The 23,117-nt window shown below is 44.7% G+C and overlaps 1 protein-coding gene across 31 annotated transcripts in view; it reads left to right on the top strand.

The window, feature by feature from the left end:
- The window catches only part of PEG3 (paternally expressed 3), a 32,207-nt gene that overhangs the window by 1,513 nt on the left and 7,577 nt on the right, over nucleotides 1–23,117 (top strand). Inside the window, exons 2-13 of one of the 31 annotated variants that reach the window (XM_070224989.1) lie at nucleotides 3,370–3,456; nucleotides 4,751–4,823; nucleotides 5,018–5,061; nucleotides 5,924–5,978; nucleotides 6,116–6,246; nucleotides 13,523–13,599; nucleotides 15,942–16,107; nucleotides 16,719–16,808; nucleotides 17,599–17,799; nucleotides 17,886–17,995; nucleotides 22,101–22,203; nucleotides 23,015–23,107. In XM_070224989.1, coding sequence (XP_070081090.1) covers nucleotides 16,092–16,107; nucleotides 16,719–16,808; nucleotides 17,599–17,799; nucleotides 17,886–17,995; nucleotides 22,101–22,203; nucleotides 23,015–23,107 — 613 coding nt within the window. In that variant the 5' untranslated portion in view covers nucleotides 3,370–3,456; nucleotides 4,751–4,823; nucleotides 5,018–5,061; ... (2 more) ...; nucleotides 13,523–13,599; nucleotides 15,942–16,091. Of the gene's footprint in view, nucleotides 1–322; nucleotides 510–3,369; nucleotides 3,457–4,750; nucleotides 4,824–5,017; nucleotides 5,062–5,923; nucleotides 5,979–6,115; nucleotides 6,247–13,522; nucleotides 13,600–15,626; nucleotides 16,108–16,718; nucleotides 16,809–17,598; nucleotides 17,800–17,885; nucleotides 17,996–22,100; nucleotides 22,204–23,014; nucleotides 23,108–23,117 lie in introns of those variants that run through there. The other 30 variants (XM_070224977.1, XM_070224988.1, XM_070224975.1 and 27 more) reach the window with 30 other exon arrangements.

Raw genomic sequence — 23,117 nt, 5'->3', positions numbered from 1 at the left:
GCCTTCTCGAGGCTGTTTTCACCCTACCATGTGTCTGGCCTCATCCTTGGCTGGGGGCACTGGGGGCGTTGGGGGCAGCCGAGGGCTGTTGCGCAGGCGCCCTGTCAGCAGGGCTGAGGGGTGGGGCCAACGCCTTTCCTGGGCCTGAAGCGCTGCAGAGCCCCACCCACTCTGGCACTAAGAATATTGGCCGATAGGTGGCAGCAGAGGCTCGCTTGAGGAGGCACCGTTGTGAATGACAGCGGAGCTGCAGGGGGCGGGCCCAGGGGAGGGGCTGTCGCGCTTGAATGATTGATAAGAGGGCTGCAGAACCCTGCCCACTGTAGCGGTTGGTTGGCTTATCGGTAGCAGCGAGCCTACTGCGCAAGTGTCATCATGAATGACATGGAGCTGCAGGGGCGGGGCCCATGAAGGAACGCTCGTGGTTCAAATGACTGACGGGGGACCGCATACCCTTTCCCATCTAGCGCTGTTGGCCTAGCGGGTGGCGGCTGAAACTTACTGCGCAGGTACCCTCTTGAATGATGGTTGTACTGTAGGGGGCGGATCTGAGGGAGGGGCTGTCCTGAGTGACTGACGGGGGCTGCAGAGCCCCGCCCATTCTAGTGCTGTGTTGGCCAGTAGGTGGCAGCCGAGGCTTCCTGCGCAAGCGCCACTTGAATGACAGTGGGGCTCAGGGGGCGGGCCCAAGGGAGGGGCTACAGAGCCCTGCCTTCTTCAGCATTGTGTTGGTTGGCCAACAGGTGGCAGCCGCGGCTTCCTGCGCAGGCGCCACTTGAATGACAGTGGCGCTCAGGGGGCGGGCCCAAGGGAGGGGCTACAGAGCCCTGCCTTCTTCAGCATTGTGTTGGTTGGCCAACAGGTGGCAGCCGCGGCTTCCTGCGCAGGCGCCACTTGAATGACAGTGGAGCTCAGGGGGCGGGCCCAAGGGAGGGGCTACAGAGCCCTGCCTTCTTCAGCATTGTGTTGGTTGGCCAACAGGTGGCAGCCGCGGCTTACTGCGAGCGCTGTCTTGAATCACAGTGGAGCTACAGGGGTCCGAGGGAGGGGCTGCCTTGGCCTGAGTGAGTGATGAGTGCAGACCCTGCCCACGCTAGCGCTGTGCTTGCTGGTCAGTAGGTGGTCACTGAGGCTTCCAGCACAGGTGCCATCCCGAATGACGGAGCTGCAGGGGGTGGGCCTGAGGGAGGGGTTGTCGTGGTCAGAGTGACTGACGGGGGCTGCAGAGCCCAGCCCACGTTTGCTGGGCCGGGAAAGGGGACTGAGATTTGCTGCGCATGCCCCACCCTGAGCCACAGTGGGACTGAGGGAGGCAGGCTGAGGGACTTCGGTGTCCTTGGAGACGGAGAGCCTGCCCCCGCGGCTTTGCTAGCATGTTGCGCAGGCGCCCACTTGGCCGGCTTCGCCATCTTGGGGGCTTCAACGTGTCCAGTGGTATTCTGTTTCCTCCAGGGGGCGCCAAGGCCAAGTCTTGGGGCAATGTGGGGACAAGGTTCAGCTGCGTGGTTCCGGGGGTCAGTTAGCAGAAAAAGTGGGGTTCGTAATTCAGGAATTTTTTTTTTCTTTTGAGGAAGATTAGCCTTGAGCTAACGTCTGCTGCCAATCCTCTATTTTTTCTTTTTTTCTTTTTTTTTTTTTTGCTGAGGAAGACTGGTCCGGAGCTAACATCCATGCCCATCTTCCTCTACATTATATGGGGGACGCCTACCACGGAGCATAGCTTGCCAAGCGGTGCCATGTCCGCACCTGGGATCTGGCCTGCCGCCCCAGACTGCCAAAGCGGAACGTGTGCACTTAACCGCTGGGCCACCGGGTGGGCCGGTAATTCAGGAATTGTAATAGCCTTTGGGAAGGGCAGGATGTTAAATGAGAAATGGAGGAGGCAGGCTGTGGGTATACGATGTGGGTTTTGGAGGCCCTGAGGTTGGTAGGGCGTTTATGTAAAGTAAAAGGCCGGCCTGAAGGCTGTGGGTTAGAGTTCAGAGCTGTAGATGGTTGTGAGGGGGCGTGGCGTGGGAAATAATGGAGAGGAGGAGGCTCTCTGGGCAAGTACTGGGCGGGGCGGGGTGGAGGGGCAGGGCTTCCTTTTTGGGGAGGGGTGAGGGCAGCGCCTGCGCAGAGCCTCCTGTGGCGCTGTCTGCTAGGGGACCAGTTGCCACCTCCTAACTCACCGCTTTTGCCGTGTTTGTTTACATTCACCCTGGATTCCAGGGGGCCCCTTCTGGTGGAAGCTCCACCGAAGGAGCTTTTAAGTCCCTACCCCTCTCTCTCCTTTTCTCTTTTTGGAAGTAGGGAAAGTGACGCAGTGAATTCCTCTTTCCCAACTGGGTTGTGGAAGAAACCTAATTAAGTATTGACTCGCCAGTGACTGATAGTACTGACATAAATCAGAGCCGTAATCATGAAGATAACTTCCCCCAGGGACCTCCAGTTGATTGAACGCATGCTCTTGGGCACAGTGAGACTTGAAATATGTATTGTTAATCTATTTGGAACATGTTGATAACCTTTAAAATATTATGTAAGATTAAGTAATGATACCATCACCTAGTAATGATAATTGTATTAAGGTCCTAAAGTAAGTTAGTCTTTTCGTATTACTTAAATTTACAGAAGGGTTAAATTTCTGGCCCTGCATCACTGGCTATTAAATGGCAGAACTGGAGTTTCAATTTACCTTTTTAAGGTGTACCTATGTCATTACTCCATGTGGTCTCTGTGGAAAACATGAGTAGATGTAGTAATGTTTTTCAAAATGACATTAGGTTGATCTATAATAGTTTGCCATGAGCTGTGAGATTGAGTTCTCTGAGCCTCTGCTTTTCTTTGAAATGAGAACTAGAGAATAGTGTTGTGGTGAGGAGTAACAGAGACAATAAAAGTAAGGTGCTAAGCACTGTACATGGCATGTAAATAACAGTAAACGCTAGTACCTCCTTAGCCATTTTTTCCCTCCACTTTTTACCTGTAACATGTCCCTCTTACCTTTAGAGGAATGGCCAGAACCACATAGACAATAAGTAGGAAATGGGGTTCTTGAATTGATTTCTTTATTCAAAGCCCCATGTCTTTACTATTTTGCTCTGCTTGGTAGACAAGGTTCTAAGACACCTAGGATTGAGTTGCACACCCATTGACAGAACCTCTTTGGGAAAAGGCTGTGATTACAGCTCAGGGTACAATATATGCCTCAGGGGGTAGTGCCCATGGCCCTTTCATCCTGGGAGGGAAAGCTGTTTTTCCTAGTCTCATTTGACCTCTGCCGCTATAGGAGACAAAGATGCAGCTGTTGTGGAGTCATTTCCAGCCTGAAGAATCCAATAACTGCAAAGTAAATTTGGTGTCTCATGTTTTCTTTTCCTTCCTCAGCTCTGCCTTCTTGAGCTTCCACCCTTCTTGGAGACGACTGGCAAGAGGAAGAGGGACTAGGTCCAAACATTAGGTGACTGGGTCCAGGTGAGCTGAATTCCCTTTTCACAGTGCCACACCCATCCGTGGAGTGAGCACATCCTTCTTCATCCTGACACTTTCCTATTGTACACGTGTTCCACATCTCCACACAAGCACCGTTTGTGCTCTCTGAGAATACACGACTTTTCTGGTGGATTGTTTCTTTGCCAGAAATTCTCCTTGGCCTCAAGACATCTTTTTCAGTGTCTTCTTTTCTCAGTACTCAGCTAATCATTCAGGCCTGCTCTTTCTTCCTTATTGGGTGATTAAAGAAGCATGAGAGATTCATCTATCAAACATGGCCCCAAGTGGGAAAGGACGTGTTTTCCTGGAGCTCATAGTCTATTGGGTAATGAAAGACACTGAAAAAATTATTGTGTGATTCATGCCTTTGAAAGAGAACATTCACTGCAGACAGGTAACTTATTCTGGGAGAGGCCATATAGTTCCTGCCTGAGGAAGTCAGGGACATTAAGGCTGAGCCTTGAAAGGTGGTAGATGACATTGTGTCATATGTCATAGGAAGAGTAGTCTTAAACCAGGGGACAGGGACGTTCCTGAGGGATCCAGAGAGAACAGCCGCAAGTCTAGGATGCTTAGAGCAAAGGAAATGATGGAGTAGCATTTGACTGAGGTGGGAAAAAGGTAAATCAGGGCTGCAGTGTGGAAGGCCTTGCAATCACTGGTAAGTTTGGGCTTTATCTGAAGCACCATGGAAAGCCATTGAGGTATTTTAACCATGGAAGTAACTCGATAATCAGATTTGTGTTTTAAAAGTTTCATCTGGTATTCAGGGTTTGGAAGGGGAGAGTAGAAATAGTGAGTGTGGGGAGATCACCTCCAGTCTGGGTGAGAGAGAGTAGCTTGGATTAGGTTCATGGCAGGGGGATAAGTGAAGGGGATGGATTTGAGAGATACTGAGGAGAGAGACTCAATAGGACTTGTACTCTTTGTTCATGGCTTGCTGACTGATTCAGACCAGACTCAGTGAATCACGTTATGTGGGGAAGTGAGCAAAATCACCAAAGGTTGTTCATTCTCTCAGCAGGCATTGACACTGTGCCTGATCTGGGACAGGATTATGCTTTAGGATTAGCCTTTGGGTCTTTGGAAGTGAGTGACATTATCCCTGGCTTCAGTGTCTGCTGAAGGACAGCTCCCATTAAATGGAGAGTGAGAAAACATGCTTACCAAGGCAGGTGACTATGCTGATGGTGTATTACCACCTGGAATAGGGCTGACATGCTGTCCCAAGTAGGCCCTTGGGGGATAAGTTGGTTTATTCCATTGAATGCTCCAGGTATCCAGTGTCTGGTGCTCAAGCCTGTGGAGACTCAGAAACCTTACTTCACCTAAGGACTCATCTTTTGTTGGTAGGTCCACATTAATGAAGCTCAGACTTATGTAAGCCATACCGACTTACTGGTTTATGTTGGAAAATAAGTGTGACTGAAATAGGATGTTCTTGTTCTCTCAATTTTGGTTTATTGATTTATGATGGGAGATCACTACAGCAGGGACCCAAATACTCAAAAGTGTGTATGATCAGCACATTCTCTCCCTGTAGGCAGACCTACATGGGAAAGGAAACCATAATGAGAAGGTAGCTTGGTGAGTATGGAATCAGCACTAGAGGACGCCGGCGAGTTTTAATAGCGCTGCCCTGTAAGGTTGCCTGGTGCCACCATTTGGTTGCTGTGAAGCTCTTGCTAGGGTTACCAGGATACCAGAAGCCCGCTATCTACAGAGCCTCCCCGCCACCTGCTCCCCAGCCCATCTCCATTTAAATTAGGTCTGAGCTGAGTAGTGCCTTCTTTCTCCCTTGCTCGCTGTCTCTCTCTCATAGATGGTTAGATGAACCATGCTTTGTGGCCTGCCTTTTGATACCATCCCCACTTTAAAAAAAATCTGATCAGCCAGTTATTGATATGAGACTATATAAGTCATACGGCTCAGAAGACGTTTTGTCTCTGTAGTGGCTTTATTTGTCTTCAGCCATTTGGGGACGGATCATAGAAACTCTTAGATAATGTTTCCTTTTGTTCTAAATTTTTGAGGAGACCCCTCAAGAATGACAACAAAAAGGAAATGTTGCTGAGTGTGGTAAGTGCTAGGCTTATGTGATAGAGGTAAGCCCAGGCTAATGTGGCGGTTATCTGAGTGGAGCCACCTAACAGAGCAGAGGGTAGAGGTTGTGGCTGGTGTGGTAGGGCTAATGGTCATTTACTCCTTGCTCACATTCCCATATACAATTGTTAGCGCAAGAGCCCATCTTGTCCATTTGTTCCTGTTCATGGTTAACTGGACCAGGTTGGACACCCAAGCCTAGAGGAGTGATTCTCAAAGTACAGCTCCTGGGCCGCTTGTTGGAATGCCTCTTTCCTAGAGAACCACAGACCTCATGAGTTGTCCCACCTGGAAAGGCAGGCGCATTTTTCATAAGTGCCTCAGGTGACTTTTTGACATCCCCAAGGTTAAGAACCACTACCCCAGAAGGCATCGAACTGTGGCATGCACTTGTAGACTGGGTGAGTTTGGGTGAATGGAGGCACAGAGTGATGGGTCTGTCAGTGATGGGTACTTAACCTGGGAGGTGAGGTAGAACTGGGGCTGGGACAACATCTTACTCCATGTGCGTGCTGAAGTAGAGAATGTCGGTCTGCAGAAAGAGACAGGAGAATGGAGCAAACGAGAAGAGAGAAGAGACTGCACACCATGCTGTCCCTGAGCAACGAAGAAAGTAACTTCCTCGGTTCCTGACTTTTAAAGTTCTCAATTCCAGCCCCCTTTGATGAGGTAGGTAGAACGAGTAAGGGGGCTGATGTAGGTTACCGTGATGAGGGACCAAAGTAAGTAAGTAGCAGTGGGGTTGAAGAAGATGTTGTGGAGCTTCTCTCACAACTGATGGGATATGGGGAGCCCGAGGTCAAACAGTGGAGTCACAGAATTTCTTTCTCTCCTCACACGTCCCAGCCACATTGCCTGCCTCTGATATGTGTTCTTTAACTGAGTTCTTTCCAGTTCAGTTGAACACTCGACCCGCTGATCCTTTGATTGAGGCCAAAGACCCCCTACGTGTGGCAAGAATGCCTGGTGAATCTGTCTTTGTTTCAGTTACATCAATTCTGAGGTCTTTACTTTTGTTTTCTATTCGTTTTTATGAAATAGAAGTAAAGGGCTATACCATATTCAAAGAATGGCATCAATACTGCCACATAGACCACGGTGGCAACACTGTTGTCCAGCAGGCAGCACCACTGTCCTAGGTTTTAGACAGTCTAGCTCACGCATGAAACTTACTCTGCATATGGTGCTTACGGTGGGCATGATGCTTAGATGTCTCGTGTGTTTAAGAACAGATTTGGAGGTTGAAGAACAGCTAGAAACCCATAAGCCCCTCTGCCCAGTTTGGAGAATGAGACTTATTACTGGTTCCCATCATTTGTCTCCTCTCCTTCTCTCCCCTTGGAATTAGTGGCCTCCCTCAGCCCCTACGACCACAGTCAGGCCTGGTCCCTGTGTGTCCCTCCTTTCACCCTAGTCCTCCTAATGTGGTCAGACCTTTTAAAATCCTGCCCTTGGCTACTACCTGACTCATGGTAGGATTCCTGCTCCAGAGAGAGAGCAGAGGAAGATGTTGAAGCGTTAGTAACGAGGGGTGTGTGAGAGCCCACCTCCAAGCCAGGAAACAAAGGTGATGGGTTTGCCATGTGGCCAGAATTCAGTTTGAACTGAGAGAGGGGAGAGGCCTCAGGTCAGGATCTGGGTGTGGAGCCCTGTCAGTGGTGCATTGGCCCAACAGGGGTGTGTAGATTGTAAGCGGACTCTGCAGGAGCACTGCAGGGTGGCCAGAGTGGGGAGGAGGTAGCCAGAGTGAGCAGGGGCCCCTGTCCTGGGGAGGGGATGCTGATGAGCAGTAAGAAGCAGAAGGGAAAAGGAAAGATAAACAGCAGTTGAATTTGCTTCCAAATTTTATATTCAAGTTTTTTTTCTGATTGTGAAAATAACATTCTAAATTAAAATGCAAAAAGAAATGGAGGGGTCTTTTGTTAATCATTTATTTTTTTCTGATTTTCCCTATTTATAGTCTTTATACAAATTAATATAGATTTCCTCCATTTTATGAATGTCCTTATACAAGTTTATATGGAAGTTTTCTTATAATTTATTTTATACATACTTCCATACATTTAAGTACTTATGTAGTTTTTTTTTTAACATAAATGAGATCATGTACAATTCATTAACATTTCAAACTCAAGCTCCGAGAGTGCAGTGTGGGGTGTTAGACAATAGTTGGATGGGGGAGGGTGTGATGTGCCATGTGGAGAGCTCGTATAATGTGTTCATCACATTTTCAGTCTCCATTTATATGGGTGTGTCTCTGTGTGTATACAGACTGTTTTGCAGCTATTTAACAGTATATGCAAGAATTTCCTTATAATTACATCTCCATCTATAGCTTTGCTTTCTAAAAATTGCCTTATATTCCATTGTGTGGATATTCTCATTTTTTCTATGAACATATAAGTGGGTATATTTGCAGTTAGAATGCCACATGTGCTGTACAATTTTATACCCTAATATTTTAACACTTTAAACATTTTTTTTATGTTAGTCATTTCCATCGTTTAAATAAACTGGTGTATCCATGGAATGGATTACTATGTGGCCTTTAGAAAGAATGGTGTAAATCTATAGGTACTGGTATGGAAAGAGATCATCACAAATTATGAGGTTTATAAGTGCACATACACACGCAGAACTCGTGGTGTGATATCATTTTGGTAAAAAGATGATGTTACTATATAGAGAGATTTAAAAAGGTTTGGTATGGCAACACATTTGACCAGTTGGATGTGGCTTGCAGTTTCTACATTAAATATTCTGTAATGTTTGAATGTTGTACTATCTTTTATGCTTGTAATCGGAAAATAAAGCTATAAAATTTCTTGGAAGTGTGACTTAATGCTACGTAACATTCTATTAAAGATTTTATCTGTTTTCATTCCTTCTTGTTTGATGAAATTTTTGGAGGCATGCTATCTTTTGAGTGCAGTGATTTATTTTAGAGAGAACAAAGTAAGTTTGTCATTGGCCTCAGTTTTCTGGCAATGTGTAGTTGAAACACAGAATTTCCTGGAGGGAGGCCAGATGCCTGCACTGGTTTTATTGGTCTTTCCTAGTGTCAAAGACCTACTCCAGCTTTCTTGGAAATGCATACTTGAATAACTGGTTAGAAATTAAAGTATTGGCTGTCTCCTCTTGTCACTTTTGTTAAAATTACCCTTTATCATCTAGTCCTAAGAAAGCACCTGGTTTGTATTTACACAGTTAATGCTTTTCTTGATTTGAAAACCTTCCTGTATTATAAACTAAATTCCCATGTTTGTATAAACTTTCACACAAATCAGTTTCTGGACTGTATTCTGTTCCGTTAGTTTGTCTGTCCTTGCACCCATATCGTGTCGGAAAGAATACTTTATGTGTTCATATGTTTGGGTCATTTTACAGACAGCACCCTGCCCCCCATCACATGTATACCTTCTTATTCTGAAGTATCTTGATATTCTTACACATTAATTCTTCTAGAGGAACTGGATTCTTTGTTTGTCAAAGCTCCCACCTTTTTCTTGGATTTTAATTTATGTTCGGGGAGGATTGACAATTTCCATGTTCTCATCAAAAAACATATGTCTTCATTTATTTGGTACTTGTTTTATGTTCTTCTATACGTTTAAAAAATTTTGTTTGGAGTTGCAGATACTTTGTTGAATTTATTTATTTATTTTGCTATTAATTAGATTTTTTTCTTGCTATATTTACTGACAAGATTTTTCAGTTCAACGTAATCCTTTTTCCGCGTCTCTGCCTTTCATTTCTTCTCCCTCGGTTGCCTTAGCTAGGACTTCCAGAGTAGTGTTGAGGGCTTCCCTTCCTTGTCTCCACCTTTGCTTGGAATGCCTTCAGTATTTAATCTATTCGCTGGTATTTATTTGAGATAAATCTTTTTTGTGTTTAGATGGTCTCCTAGTCTTACACTTTGCTAAGAATGTATAAAGACACGCTGTTGAAGTTTGCAAATACTTTTTAAGATGTAATGACGCTCGTGGGCTCCTCTTCTCCCTTTAATCCGTTATCTATAACAGTCCACCCAAGTGGGATATCATCGTTATGTTCCTGGAATAGCCTTTTATAGTCATGGGCTATTAAGACTTTTCTAGATTGGATTTATTAAATGCTTGTGTCAAGTAACCTTGGGAGGAGACTGTTGACCAGTGTTTCCTTTCCCCGAGCTTCACTCTTGGTTGCTCTGACGGGTTCTGTGTCATATAACAACACACTAACAGAACATGCACTTCTCTGACACGTGCTCCTCTCTTCCCACAGCTCCACGTGTAAAATGGTGTCATCTGCCCTCACTTACTGCAGCAGCTTTTTAGTGCTAAAGGTTTTACCCTTATAAATCGGAAATTAGATGTACAGACAAGGACTTAATTATAGTGGGCAGCCGACTTTTAAGCTTTTTTTTTCCTTACTGACATTTTACGTCTTGACTATCTTTATCCTTAAATGGAGACTTGCTCATCAAAAGGAATAAGCATTTTAAATGTTTTAAAAACACATGCCAAAATGAAATCTTGAAATGTGGTTCATGCCTGCACCAGCCAGCTTCTCAGCAACATTGATTTTTATTTTGGAAATATTTGCCCATTTGACAGGCCAAGAAAGTATTCTTTGTAATATTTTACATTTCTTTGATTTCTGATGTAAATATTGACTCTAATATTACTAATTTTATGAAGTGTATTAATGTTCTTTATTTTTGTGTTGGGCCATTTATCTTTTTCTTACTGCTTTTTTTTTTTTGAGGAAGATTAGCTCTGAGCTAACATCTGCTGCCAATCCTCCTCTTTTTGCTGAGGAAGACTGGCCCTGAGGTAACATCTGTGCCCATCTTCCTCTACTTTGTATGCAGGACACCTGCCGCAGCATGGCTTGACAAGCAATGTGTAGATCTGCACTGGGGAAGGCTGCCGAAGCAGAACGTGTGAACTTAACCGCTGTGCCACTGGGCTGGCTCTTCTTACTGCTTTCTGAGGGTGTTTTACATTTCAAATATTAACTATCATCTCTTGCAAAATATTTTTCCCCTTCTTTTTCTTGCTTGTTTTTATATTGGTTGGTTTTATAGTGTAGAAACTTCGTACCCATCTTTACTTTGATGTCTAATATGTAGTGGTCCTCCAGCGGTCTCTGGTGTTGGAATTCTGCTCGAGCATTCTCCTACCTGTCCCTGTTCTTGCTGTTGTAAACAGTGCCTCTGCGAACACTCTTGTGAACTGTGTCTTTGTGCACGTGCGCAGATAGGTCTGTCAGTTAGATTTCAGAAGTGGAATCACTAGGATGGGGATGGTGTCACAGTTAGGTACTACTAGTTGCTGGAGATCTGAGGAATATATTCAACTTGCAGCTGCAATTTCCATAAGCATTTTTTGAGTCTGAGAAGTTTCAAAGTTGAATCTTTGAGGTTTTCAAAATTGCCTGTCTTGTCATCTGCAAATTGCCAGTTTAGGGTATGACCTTGGGCTCAAGCAGAGGTGAGATGGGGAGGGGAGCCCCCAAAGTTTTAAGATGTTAGTAGTGCTGCCTGCACCCACTCAGTGGGCAGGGCAATCTCTAAAGGCCTCTATTAGTGCTTTTGTTTATTGTTTTGTTTTGACTTTGAATTTATTCTTTTGACTGGGTAATACATGCTCATGGTAAAAAAAAATAAAAACAAAAAACAAAAGGAGAATATACAATGAAAAAGTAAGTTGCCCTTCTTTCCCTGGCCCCCAGTTCCCTTCCCGAGAGGCAATCACTATTAATCACTATTAATAGTGTCTTATATATCCTTCCAGAAATCTTCTGTTTAAGGAACTGCATCGGTTTTTATGGTCACTTTGGGTGCTGTACACATTGTTTTGTCCCGTTTTGCACTTAACTATCTTAGAGATCGTCTCATGTCCATTTATTTACAATTGCCTCATTATTGTAAAAGGTTTCATAATCATATGAATATACCAAATTTTGTCCGTTATCAACAGTACTTCAATGAATATATTCTCACATATATATCATTGCATATCTCTGGGATAAATTCATAGAAGTAGAATTTATAGAACAGGATATGTATATTTTTCATTTTGATAGGTAGCCAAATCGCCCTCCATAAAATTTCCATTGCCACAAGCAGTAGAGGAATGTGCCAATTTCTTCTTCACACAGATACGCACATTGTCCATCTTCATGCTGATTCTGTTTGCAAGGCTCTTTTTTACTCTCAAATTTTCTCTACCTTTGTGGGAAGGAGTGGTTAGAATCTGATTTTTTTTTTAAGGTTTTCGTGTTAAAAATCTTTCATCTTTCAGTGCTCTTACTGACCAGGTGCTGTTTTGTTGACCTGGCCAGAAAGTCTTGAGCTGCTTTAATGGATATCATATTTTTCACTCCTGAGTTTTTTGAGTAAAAGAATGAGTGAATTTTTGGTGTAGAAGTTGGCATCTACCTTATGACAGGATACTTATGGACGCTCAAAGGGTCATGTTACTAATGAGTAGGAAGCCTCCATCTCTGCCCGGTGCTTTGGAAGGGTTTTTTATAACATGGTAAATACTTTGCTCATGGACATTTTATGGAAAGTTGCTCCTAAAATCATTTTGTCTTTCCTCCCTGGAGTTTCACTGCTCCCAAATCAGGTTTGCTTATTCATATTTGCTTAGAAAAACTGTTGATTGGCTAGCAAACTCTTTAAGTCCACGGTTCATATAGTTTTACACCTCCTGGTGCGTTATGCTTCAAATATGTCACTATTGGGGAGGAAAATTAACATAATAGAGAAAAATATATATATATATATAAAGTCAAAGTTGTCCTTAATATCTCCTGATTTTATCGTCAGGTTAGAAGAGCCTTTCCCTGCTCCATGATTATAAAATTTAATCCTTTATTTTATTTTAATTTTAATTTTAGCATTTTTATATATAGTATGACCCTTTCCCCTAAGTGAATGATTGGCTAGTTTTCCTGTTACTATTTATTGAAATAATCCGTATATTCCTTACTATTTTTAAGTGCCACTTTCATAGACTACTGAATACTCAATCCTGTGTGGTAAACTCATGTCACAGTTCTCAAATCAATCAGTCTTTTTGTCATAAATTGCAAGTAGTTTTTTTTGTTGTTTTCTTTCTTTGGCTTTCATGATATAAACAGGACCATCATTTGTTATTTTTATGTTATTTTTCTGCCTTTAGGCATCGTAGTATAGACGAACTTTTTTTATACTGAGGTTATGTTAAAATATTTCCTAAATTTTGTGTATGGTTTGTTGCCCTTTTGATTACGAATTTTCAAAATATTGATCCAAATGGAATTCTTTCAGGTCAACTTTAGAACTGTTGTCAAGTTCCCCAGCATTAATATTCTTTGAAATTCCATTAGATAATGTAGATTAATTTGAGGGAGGATTTGGGGCTTTAATATGCCAGATCCATACGTCTTCCATGATTATCCTGTGTCTCTCCAATTATTACCTGTCTATGATAAGTGATTTCCTTATTAAATTATTATAAAGCCTGTTTTCCATTGATTTGCAGTATCTGAGTGGATAGTCTTACATAAGGGAATGATAGTTTTGTATTTGTCTTTCTTTATGTCTCAGATTTGTTTTTCTTGTCTTCTTGTAATTTGCTGGAACTCTAGAATCATTTTCAGTAGTAATAGTGTTAAGACTTTGATGTCTGCTTTCATGAGTGAGTTTGGGCTGTGGTTTTTTTAGTGCTGTGTCTTTGTCTTGGGGTTTTTAATTATGCTGGTTTCATAAAGAAAATTTGAAAGCTTTCTATTTCTCATCTCTGGTTGGTTTATATGACATGGGAATTGGCCTTGTCTTGAAGGTAGTATATTAGGCCTCACCCCTAAAGCCATCTGAGTCCACAGCCATTTGGAGAATTAATCCTCTGACACTCTTTTTACATTTCTTCCATGTTTATTTGTCCATGTATTTCTTTTTTTAAAATGTCTGCAGGTCCTTGGCATTTTGACTCTGTTCCTGTGGATAGCTGCCTATTCTGAAGTTCCAGAAAGGATCCTATTCCCAAACAGGTGATTTACACACCCGAGAGTGTCTTGTTGCCTCTGAGAGGTTGGGCTAGTATCATCTCAGGGACTGGAGTTTTTCCTCTCTTTTCCTTTTTTTGTTTTATTTTTAATTATTTTATTGAGGTCATGTTGGCTTATGACTGTGTAAATTTCAGGTGTATATTGTTATATATCAGTTTTTGTATAGACTGCATCATGTTCACCACCAATCATCTAGTTTCCATCCATCTGTATACATATGTGCCCCTTTACCCCTTTCACCCTCCCCTACCCGCTTCCCCTCTGGTAACCACCAATCTGTTCTCCTTATCTGTGTGTTTTTTTGTTATCTTCCACATACAAGTGAAATAATAACAGTATTTGTCTTTCTCTGTCTGACTTATTTTGCTTGGCATAATACCCTCATTGTCACAAATGGTATGGTTTTATCTTTTTTATGGCTGAGTAGTATTCCATTGTATATACACCACATCTTCTTTATCCATTTATCCATTGGTGGGCACTTGGGTTGCTTCCACCTCTTGGCTATAGTGAATAATGCTACAGTGAACATAAGGGTGCCTATATTTTTTTGAATTATTTCATGTTCTTTGGATAAATACCCATAGTGGGATAGCTGGATCATATGGTAGCTCTATTTTTAATTTTTTGAGAAATCTCCATACTGTTTGCCATAGTGGCTGCAACAGTTTGCATTCCCACCAGCAGTGTATGAGGGTTCCCTTTTCTCCACATCTTCTCCAACACTTACTTCTTGTCTTGTTAATTATAGCCATTCTGATGGGGATGAGGCGATAGCTCATTATAGTTTCGATTTGTATTTCTCTAATAGCGACTTTGAATGTCTTTTCATATGCCTGTTGGCCACCTGTGTATCTTCTTTGGAAAAATATCTGTTCTATCCTCTGTCTGTGTTTAAAACCAGTTTTACCTTGGTTTTGAAAATGTTATTTTCAACATGCTGTATCATTGTTGAGACCTGACTTGGTATCAGACATCAAGGGATACGGTGATGGAAAAGTTCACCTCTGATCCCTCCACTAGAATTTACAGTTTACTGTGGGGGGATAGGCAAATTACCTCAAATACTCAGAAATGAATGTGATAAATGCTTGAGTCTCAGGAAGGATGCCAGAGGAAGTGGTGTTAGCAGGAGCCCGAGGCTGGGTTTTGGGACAGATGCTCTTTGGAAGGACGTGCACTGCTGAGGGAGGGTCCTGAGCATCCCACAAACTCAGGCATGGCACAGCCTCTCTGGCCAGTGGAACTTCCCACTACGATGGAGATGCACTTCTGTCCAGTAGGGTGGCCACTGGCACTGGAAATGTGGCTAGTGTGACTGAGGAGCTGAATTGTAATTGGATTGAATTTTAATTTAAATAGCCACATTTTATACAGTAGTGCAGGTGCAGAGAAATTAATTGCTGAGGAGAAAATAAGAGCACTTGCGATCACATTACCCAGAGCTGAGCACCGTTAGCGTTTTTATGTGGTTTTCTATCTTGTACATGTTGTGTAATGTTGTAACAATTCTGTTAAGGGAAGAAATGAGCAGAAATGCCAGGATTGGCCCCCATTCCCCCCTTCCATTTTTGCTAAGGGAAGCATTGGCATCGGAGCGCTGTGAGTACTTCCTACCTGCCGGGCATTGGGTAGTTAGGCCATTTAGGTACATTAGCTTATTTAAGCTTCTCAGTTCTAAAAGAGACGTAAGTCCATTGTTCCCCTTTTACAGATAAGGGGACAGACTCTGGGACATTGAATAAGTTGCCCTGGGTCACAGAACCGGTTAGTAGCAGAGCTAACTCCTCAAGCAGGTCAGTGTGGTGCCCAGAGGTCATGCTTGTAACTCCTGTGCTAGGCAAACTTTGTGTCCTGTGTAACGTGTCTGTTGGGCGGGGGGGATTGATGCATCTCTTCCCCTCTTAGCCTGTTCACAAAGCATTGTTGATGCCCCTCATAGGGCAGCCCCACACTGCTGCCTGGTCCTCAACTTCTGGGACATGTGTATATCTCCTTACGATCTACAGGTCCCTGAGTACTGACTGTCACAGGCTGCTGCCGTCTCTCCTGTTGACTCATGTTTGGTTCCTCCAGTGAAAATTTTACTTAGAGAAATGCTGCCTCCAAAGTACTTGTCTGCCACCAAACCCAAGAAGTCTTGGGCCCCCCATCTGTATGAGCTAGACAGTGACTTGACTAAGGAGCCGGATGCCATCATAAGAGAAGGCACAACTGACTCTGAATTCTTTCATCAGAGGTTTCGGAATTTCTTCTACGTGGAATTTGTTGGGCCTCGGAAGACCCTGATCAAACTCCGAAACCTCTGCCTCGATTGGTTACAGCCGGAGACTCGCACCAAGGAGGAGATTGTCGAGATCTTGGTCCTTGAGCAGTACCTGACCATCCTTCCAGAAAAGATCAAGCCTTGGGTGCGAGCAAAAAAGCCAGAGAACTGCGAGAAGCTAGTTACTCTGCTGGAAAATTACACGGAGATGTATGAACCAGAAGGTGAGACTTTGTAAAAGGTGACAGAGGTCACTGGGGTGGCCATGAGCTCCCTAGGGTGTCAGCCTCAGCACTGCTAGTGCTCTAGGCTGGATTATCCTCTTCATGCGGGGGCTGTCCTGTCCTAGGACGTTCAGTGGCACCCCTGGCCTCTCTCTGCCCACACGATGCCACTTCCACCCCCCCTTCCCAGCTGTGACAACTAAACATCGCATTGCCAGATGTCTTCTGGGGAGATAAATCACCCCGGTTAAGAACTACCACCCCGAGGTGCGAGAGGGAAAGATGACACTTCAGTAAAAGGGGTTCGTTAGGAAGAGAATCTCTAAGTGCCTCACGCCCCTGGCCCAGGCCCCTTTTTGTGAAACCTAAGGGTGTGGTGCCCAGAAAGTTGACTTGGCTACTGGTGTTTGGAGGTGAGGTAGGAGCAGTCGCAGCCATGGTCCTCGCCCAGGAGTGAGGGGAAGCTGAGGAGGGAGAGGATCAGATCACTCCAACTTCTCTCAGAGGAGAGATTGTGGGTAGGGGGCAGGGATAGACATCACTGGGGGACTGTCACGAGAACACAGGCAAGAGATGATAAAGTGTTAAGTCGGTGTCTGGTGTCCTCTCAGACGACGACAACAGTGACGTCCACAGTGAAGACAGCATGACCCGAAAGGTGGCAGAGTCCCCACCCCCACGCTCCGTCTACTCCTACGGCAGTGAGTAACTGGCACTTGTGCCACCCTTGGGGCGCGTTTCCCCTCAGTGTGCCGCATGCATAGAGGCAGGTGGTCATGGAGACCTCCCTGGAGACAGCGCCACTTCTCCAGGGTGGCTGCTGCTGGTCAGAGGTCTAGGGGGGACGTAAATTAATTGGTGACGTAATAAGATGTCTTTATATCAAAGTAGACCAGTGAGTTGGAGTGGAATGCAATTTTTTTAAACGATGAGAGAAGATATTTAAAGTTATTTGAAATTTGCTGCAAGCTGTTTCAAGCTATGCCCACAGCCCCCAAGGAGAGGCACAGTTCATCACCCCTTTGCCTCTAAAGCTATTTTATTTGTTAAAGGTTCATCAGTGAACTTTTTCAAAAACAGCATTGGCTTTGGAGAGGGCGTGTGTTATGTTTCTTTGGAGTCAGGTAATGTGCTCACGAAGATTGGCCAGGGCAGGCCAGACAGTGGATGCTTTGAAGTCCATTGTGAATGTGGACGTGACCATGTAGAAACTGGGAAACCAGCAGAAGTGTCTGAAGGGTAGCTGGCTTCTCAACTAAAGCTTTGGAGCTTGGTTTGTAGCAACCCTCCAGAAACAATTTTCCAGGTCTAGGGTGACCGGAAGAGTCCTGATCACACTTGGGAATCTGCAGACCTCATTTTGGGATCCATTCATTTCCCTAAAGGAGGAGCAAGGATAGTGCTCCTTTCCAAAGGGGTGTTTGTGCACGTGAAGGGGGAACGTGTGGGTTAGAGCCCTTTGTTAATCCCTCGGATGTCTGCCTTTCTCAGGTGACCGGGACCGGGACTGGGACCAGGACTGGAACCGTGGCCGAGATCGGGACTGGGACTGGGACCGGGACCGGGACTGGGACCGAGACCGAGACCGAGTCTGGGAGCGGGACACCCGGGAGCGGGGGCGGGGGCTGAGGGCCAGAAGAAGAGACCTCGAGCCTCGAGACCGCTGGCCGTACACCAGGAATCCCAGAGGCAGTAAGTCATCTGCTCTAACCTGCTCTGTGCTGCGTGTCAACTTTGCACTGGGCCTTCTTCCTTCATGATGCTTTTTCTCCTCCCAGGACTTCCTCAACGGGATCTTTCCCTTCCTTTGATGGAGAAAACAACTTTCATTACCGAGAGAGAGCACAAACGCAGGGACTCTGTGATGGAGTATGAGTCCAGATCCCAGGTATGCTTTGGTTTCCTCTCTTTCTGGAAAGGCTATCTTCCTTTCAGGGCAGAGATGCCTTTCTTTCCCAAGAGGCTGTGTTCATCTGTCCCCTAGAATCCCAACTGGGTTGTGGGGAGAGCCCCAGATACTTCCTGCAAGGAGCCCGGGCCTGTCCCCAGAGGTGACAAGTGGCCGGGGAGACTGCTGCCTATTTTCTGATTCATCCACACAGTCAGGGGAACTCTTTCCCACTCAGCATTTGTGTCATTTGGTAGGTTGGTCACATTGGCTGTTCCTACTGGGCCAGGGAAGCAGAACGATTCTGGAGCTCTTTCTGGCCCTCAGTAGAGAGCCAGGAAAGTTACAAATCCCCGGAGCAGACTGGCAAGAGAGAGCAAAGGCTCCGGAGCTGACAGGAGCTGGGTCTGAAGCCCAGCTCTGCACCTGCTGGCTGTGTGGCCTCGGACCATTTACTTAACTAAGCTGAACCTCAGTTTCCTCATCTGTAAAATGGGTGTGGTGGTTGCCTCACCAGGGCTACTGTGCCGAGTGAGTGAGATTTGAATGTATATATGAAGTGCTTAACATGATGCCTGGTACATGGTAGGCACACCCTAAATGCCAACAGTTATGGCCATCATTTTAAGAGGCAGTATGTGCTAGGGAAATTGGTGAAGGGAGAAAGGATGTGGGATTTGAGCTGACCCTTAAGGAGGAGGGTCACTTGTGACATGACAGTGTAGAGGAGTGCCACAGCATGCACAGGGCTTTGGAAGGAAGGAGGAGCCCAGTGCACCGAGCCTGCATCTCCCTTTACAATTAAGTATGTGCACGAGGTCAGGCCCTGGGGAGGACAGTGGTGACCAGGACAGTTAGAGTCCCTGCCCTGGAAGCTTTCAGCCTTATAACAGCGAAGGGCATCCAACAGTCACACAAATCTGTCTGTATACAGGTATTGTATGTGACTGCTGACTGTTCAAAGTGCTCTTAAGGAAAGATAGAGGGTTAACAAGAAATTGTCAGAGAGGTCTTGTTGGGATTTGAAAGGAAATGTCTTTAAGACACTTAACACCTGATGCCTGAAAGGCAGGAGCATTGGCCAGGCAAAGGTTGGGATGAGGGGATCCTAGGCATTTGAGAGAGCCCAGGAAAAGGCCCTGGAGAAGGAGCTGAAGCCAGGCCAGACTGGCTACAACAAAAAGGGCAGGAGGTGTAAGGCTGCCTGGAAGCATAGCTGGGCTTGGGCGCAGTGTCCTGTAGCTGAACAGAGAGCTTGAGTCTGTTCCCCATACACCAGGATGTGTTAATAATCGTTCCTGCATTGGGATTTATAAGGTAGGGTCAGATGATGGAGGGCGTTGAATTCTGCCCTGAAAACTGTCATTTGTCCTCTGTCCAGGAGGCAAGCAAGGACTGCAGTTGTGTATGAGAAGGAGGGTTGGGTGGTGTCCAGATGTTGAAAGCAGAGATTCTGCAGCAGCAGTAACTGACTGGGGAGAGCATGTGGAATAAATTGGGCAGGGCCAAAGGTGACCCAGGTCCTCTAGCCTGAATGGGGGTTATGTCTTTGTTGTCACAGGGAAATACCCTAAGTTTGTGACACACTTAGTTTGTCACTAATTTTGGTTTCTTATTTGGTGAAACCAAATTGGCCAAAATTTTAGGAATCCAGATAAAAATATAAATCGTAGAAACTTTCTTAAACTTGATTTTGAACAAGGAGCCTCTTTGGTCTGCATTTGCTGCCCGCGAAGGCGGTCAGCCATGATATTAGTGCTTTCTGAACACTGCCCTCTGAGCTGGTGACTGAATTTTTATTGACCTGTGGAGAAATGAGAAATGCGAGTGTCCTTATTTTTGAGGTGTCAAAATACTGTTTTATGAAATGAAGATGATAGGACATTGGTAGTCAGATTTCTTCTTTGTTTAGCCCTTTAAATGCCCTTCCTTGGCACTGTAAAGAGTTGGCCCTGTGTCCGTAAGCCTGGAAGTCACTGATTCCTACTGACTCAGTATGGTAGAAATAGCAGCAGCAGAAGGTATAAATTACATTTTGGGGGTGTGCAAAACAGAAAATTCTCATCATCTTTTTGCGTAATTGTTCGCATGTATAGGTCATGTTGTAGAAATGAAACTGTGCTAGCTCTGTTCTCCAGACTCCCATTCATTCAAGTGGAACTTGGTTGCAGCTGGTGCAAATTTAGATATCATTGTTGATTACAAGTACAAAGTGAACAACTGCTTTAGAGCTACCAATTTGCATTGATTAAGTGAATTGTAAATCAAAGCATCATTCTTTTTCCCATAGGAACAACATAGTTCAAAATTTAATGTACATTTATTTTACTCAGATTAGGCAAATAGAGAGAAAGATATGAAAAACACTCCTCCCCTTTTGCCATTGTCCTTGGGGTCAACGCTAGGGATGGTGACCCCTCTGACTCTCTCAGCCCCGCAAGTTCTTGACCTCATTTGAGTTCTGCCAGCCCTGAAGATAGGAGCTCTGGTCTGCTCCCCCCTGAGCTCACACAGCAGCTGTGCTTCCCGCCGTCTTTGCTTCATTCTAATCCGCCAGAGCCACAGCCTCAGGAAGCACTGGTGCGCCCCTGAACTCATTGGAGCTCTGGCTCTCCAGGAGGAGAGCAAGAGAAAGGATGTGGTTTAGCTTTATGGTGCGGTAGTTGTACCGATTTTGCAATGCTTCCTGAGCTTTTGTATCTTGTTTGTTGTCCTAGATTTTCTCAGCCCTAATTTAGAAAGAGTTTCGTTTTTGAAACTCTGTTTAGTTTTAGTTACTGGTTTTGCTTTTTAATCACTGGACGTTGGCAGTTGCCTAAATGAGGCTTTCCTCTTAAATCCCAATTCCTGTGCCTATTTATCTCGCTCATTAGGAGATGCACTTAATTGTGCAAGCACTGTCTTTTTCTGCTACATTTCCACATGGCTATAATGTCCATGCCATTTTCCAGCAATGGAACTTTAGTAAATTTAATACTAAAATATCTTTACTTGATAGTGTCGTAATAATAATTTACATTTTTTTTACATAGCTTTTGTTAATATTTACACAACACATCACATTGCAGAAAACCCTCACCCACAATTTTGCAAGGCAGGTTGATGCCCTTCTCTCCATTTTACAGATGAAGAATGTGAGGCTCAGAAAGATTTCTGTTCTGAGGTTGCACAGCTTACAAATGGTGCAGTCCTCCTTTGATCCTAGAGTTTTCTCTGGCTCCAAAGCCTGTGGGCTTCCCACAGTGCCATCTCCCTCCTCAAGTCTGTCTCCAGGCCCATAGTACCTCAGACCACAAGTCCCTGAAGCCAGGGATGTTACAGTGCAGCAACAAGAAGAGGTCCTGTAAGATCCTGCGTAGAAGACTCCTGCAAAATGCAGGGAGTTTTAAATTCTTTTTAGGGAAGTATCCAGTAAAGCAGAACAGGCAGCTATAAAAATGAAGATACTGAGTGCTTAAAGTTACTCCTGGGTTATTTGGAACTTCCACACACCTAAAAGAGCCCACAGTGTAGCCATTTTGTGCAGTGGAGGTGTGCGTAGGACACGGACCAGGGAGAGAGGCTTCAGTCCCACTTCCTGACCAGAGGTCTGTGAAACGCATTTCCTTTTTGTTCCCGGCTCTGCCATGTGTGGTTGATATTTGGCCTATTGAAGTTTCCCCACCACCCCACCCCCCTCCCTGTTAAGGCTTACCCAGCACTTCAGGCCCCCCGCTAGGCCCTCTACAAAACCTCTGCTCACTAGTCCAGCTCACCCTGAACTGTCCTTCTGCTAAACCCACCTAGCACTAATTATCTGTACCCCACTTTATTGTTTATTGTTCTCTAATTGTTTCATGAGTCTTTTCTCTCCAACCAAATTATAAGCTGCATGAGGGCAAGGAATATGTGTCATACGTCTTTTGGATCTTCCTCAGAGTATAGCGCCAAGGTAGGTACAAAGTAGGTCCCTAGTAAAACTTGACTTGGATCACTCCGAGCCCCAAACGCTGTGAGCACTTTCTACACAGCTTTGTATGTGTAGCTCCCTTTTCGCCAGCGTTCTTCTCTCTTTGGATGCTGGTGGGAACAAACTCCATTGAGAGATCTGTGTTTGCTCTTTTAGGATGCAGTGTCCTACCAGGACGTTGTGGACCTTACTGAGGACAGGAAGCCTCAGAACCCAATTCAAGATAACATGGAGAACTACAGGAAGCTGCTCTCACTGGGTAAGCAGCTGCTTCTCAGTCACTCCAAATCCACTCATTAGAGCATTTTGTCACCTTATTCTTTTCAGGATATTAGAGTCCGTGTTAATATGTTTGTGCTTAAGGGTAACGAAAAGCCTTTGAAAGATTTAAGCAGAGTAGTAAATGATGAGATCTGTGTTTTTAAGAAATCACTCTGTCATTAGATGAAGAATATACTGTATGGAGTTGGGGAGAACAGGGAGATGGCGCTTGCCACAGAGTTGGTACTTTTTCAAGAGTGGTGACAGGGGAGATTTTTAAATACACATTTAGGATGGGATACTGAGTTCCAGTTGGGACTCCTAGAAGATGTCTAACTCAAGTCATAGTAGGCAGTTGGCTATGCAGGTTTGGCACTGGGGGGAGAGAGCTGTACGAGAGTATTGTGTAAGGCGGTGGAGCCTTGAGGAGCTTTGGTGTTTGGAGAACAGGTGGAGAAAGCAGTCAATAGATAGGAGGAAAACCATGGAAGCCAGTAAAAAAGAGGATGTCAAGATTTAACAGGTGGTTATGAGAAGGTGAAGACCCAATAGGATGCCCTGAATTTAGGGACATGTGGAGGTTGTCATACAAATTTCCAAGTACCGTCAGGAGAATTAATTAAAATTCAGACTAGAATGGACTAAGGAATGAATACTAAGGAAATAAGATTGTAAATAGAAGACATCCAAAGAGTTAGATGTGGGCTTCTTCATATTTAGTGGCTGAGAGAAGGACATCAATTTATGGTGATAATTCCTGGTCCCCAACTGGAGTATGAGCTGAGCTGTTGTACTATTCTTGTGAACAGGGGTTCAGCTTGCCGAAGACGATGGCCACTCCCACATGACACAAGGGCATTCGTCGAGGTCAAAGAGAAATGCCTACCCAAGCACCAGTCGAGGTAGGCACTA

Source organism: Equus caballus, chromosome 10 (assembly GCF_041296265.1).
Source record: "Equus caballus isolate H_3958 breed thoroughbred chromosome 10, TB-T2T, whole genome shotgun sequence".
Lineage (NCBI taxonomy): Eukaryota > Metazoa > Chordata > Mammalia > Perissodactyla > Equidae > Equus > Equus caballus.
This window is presented reverse-complemented; position numbering and strand designations above follow the sequence as displayed.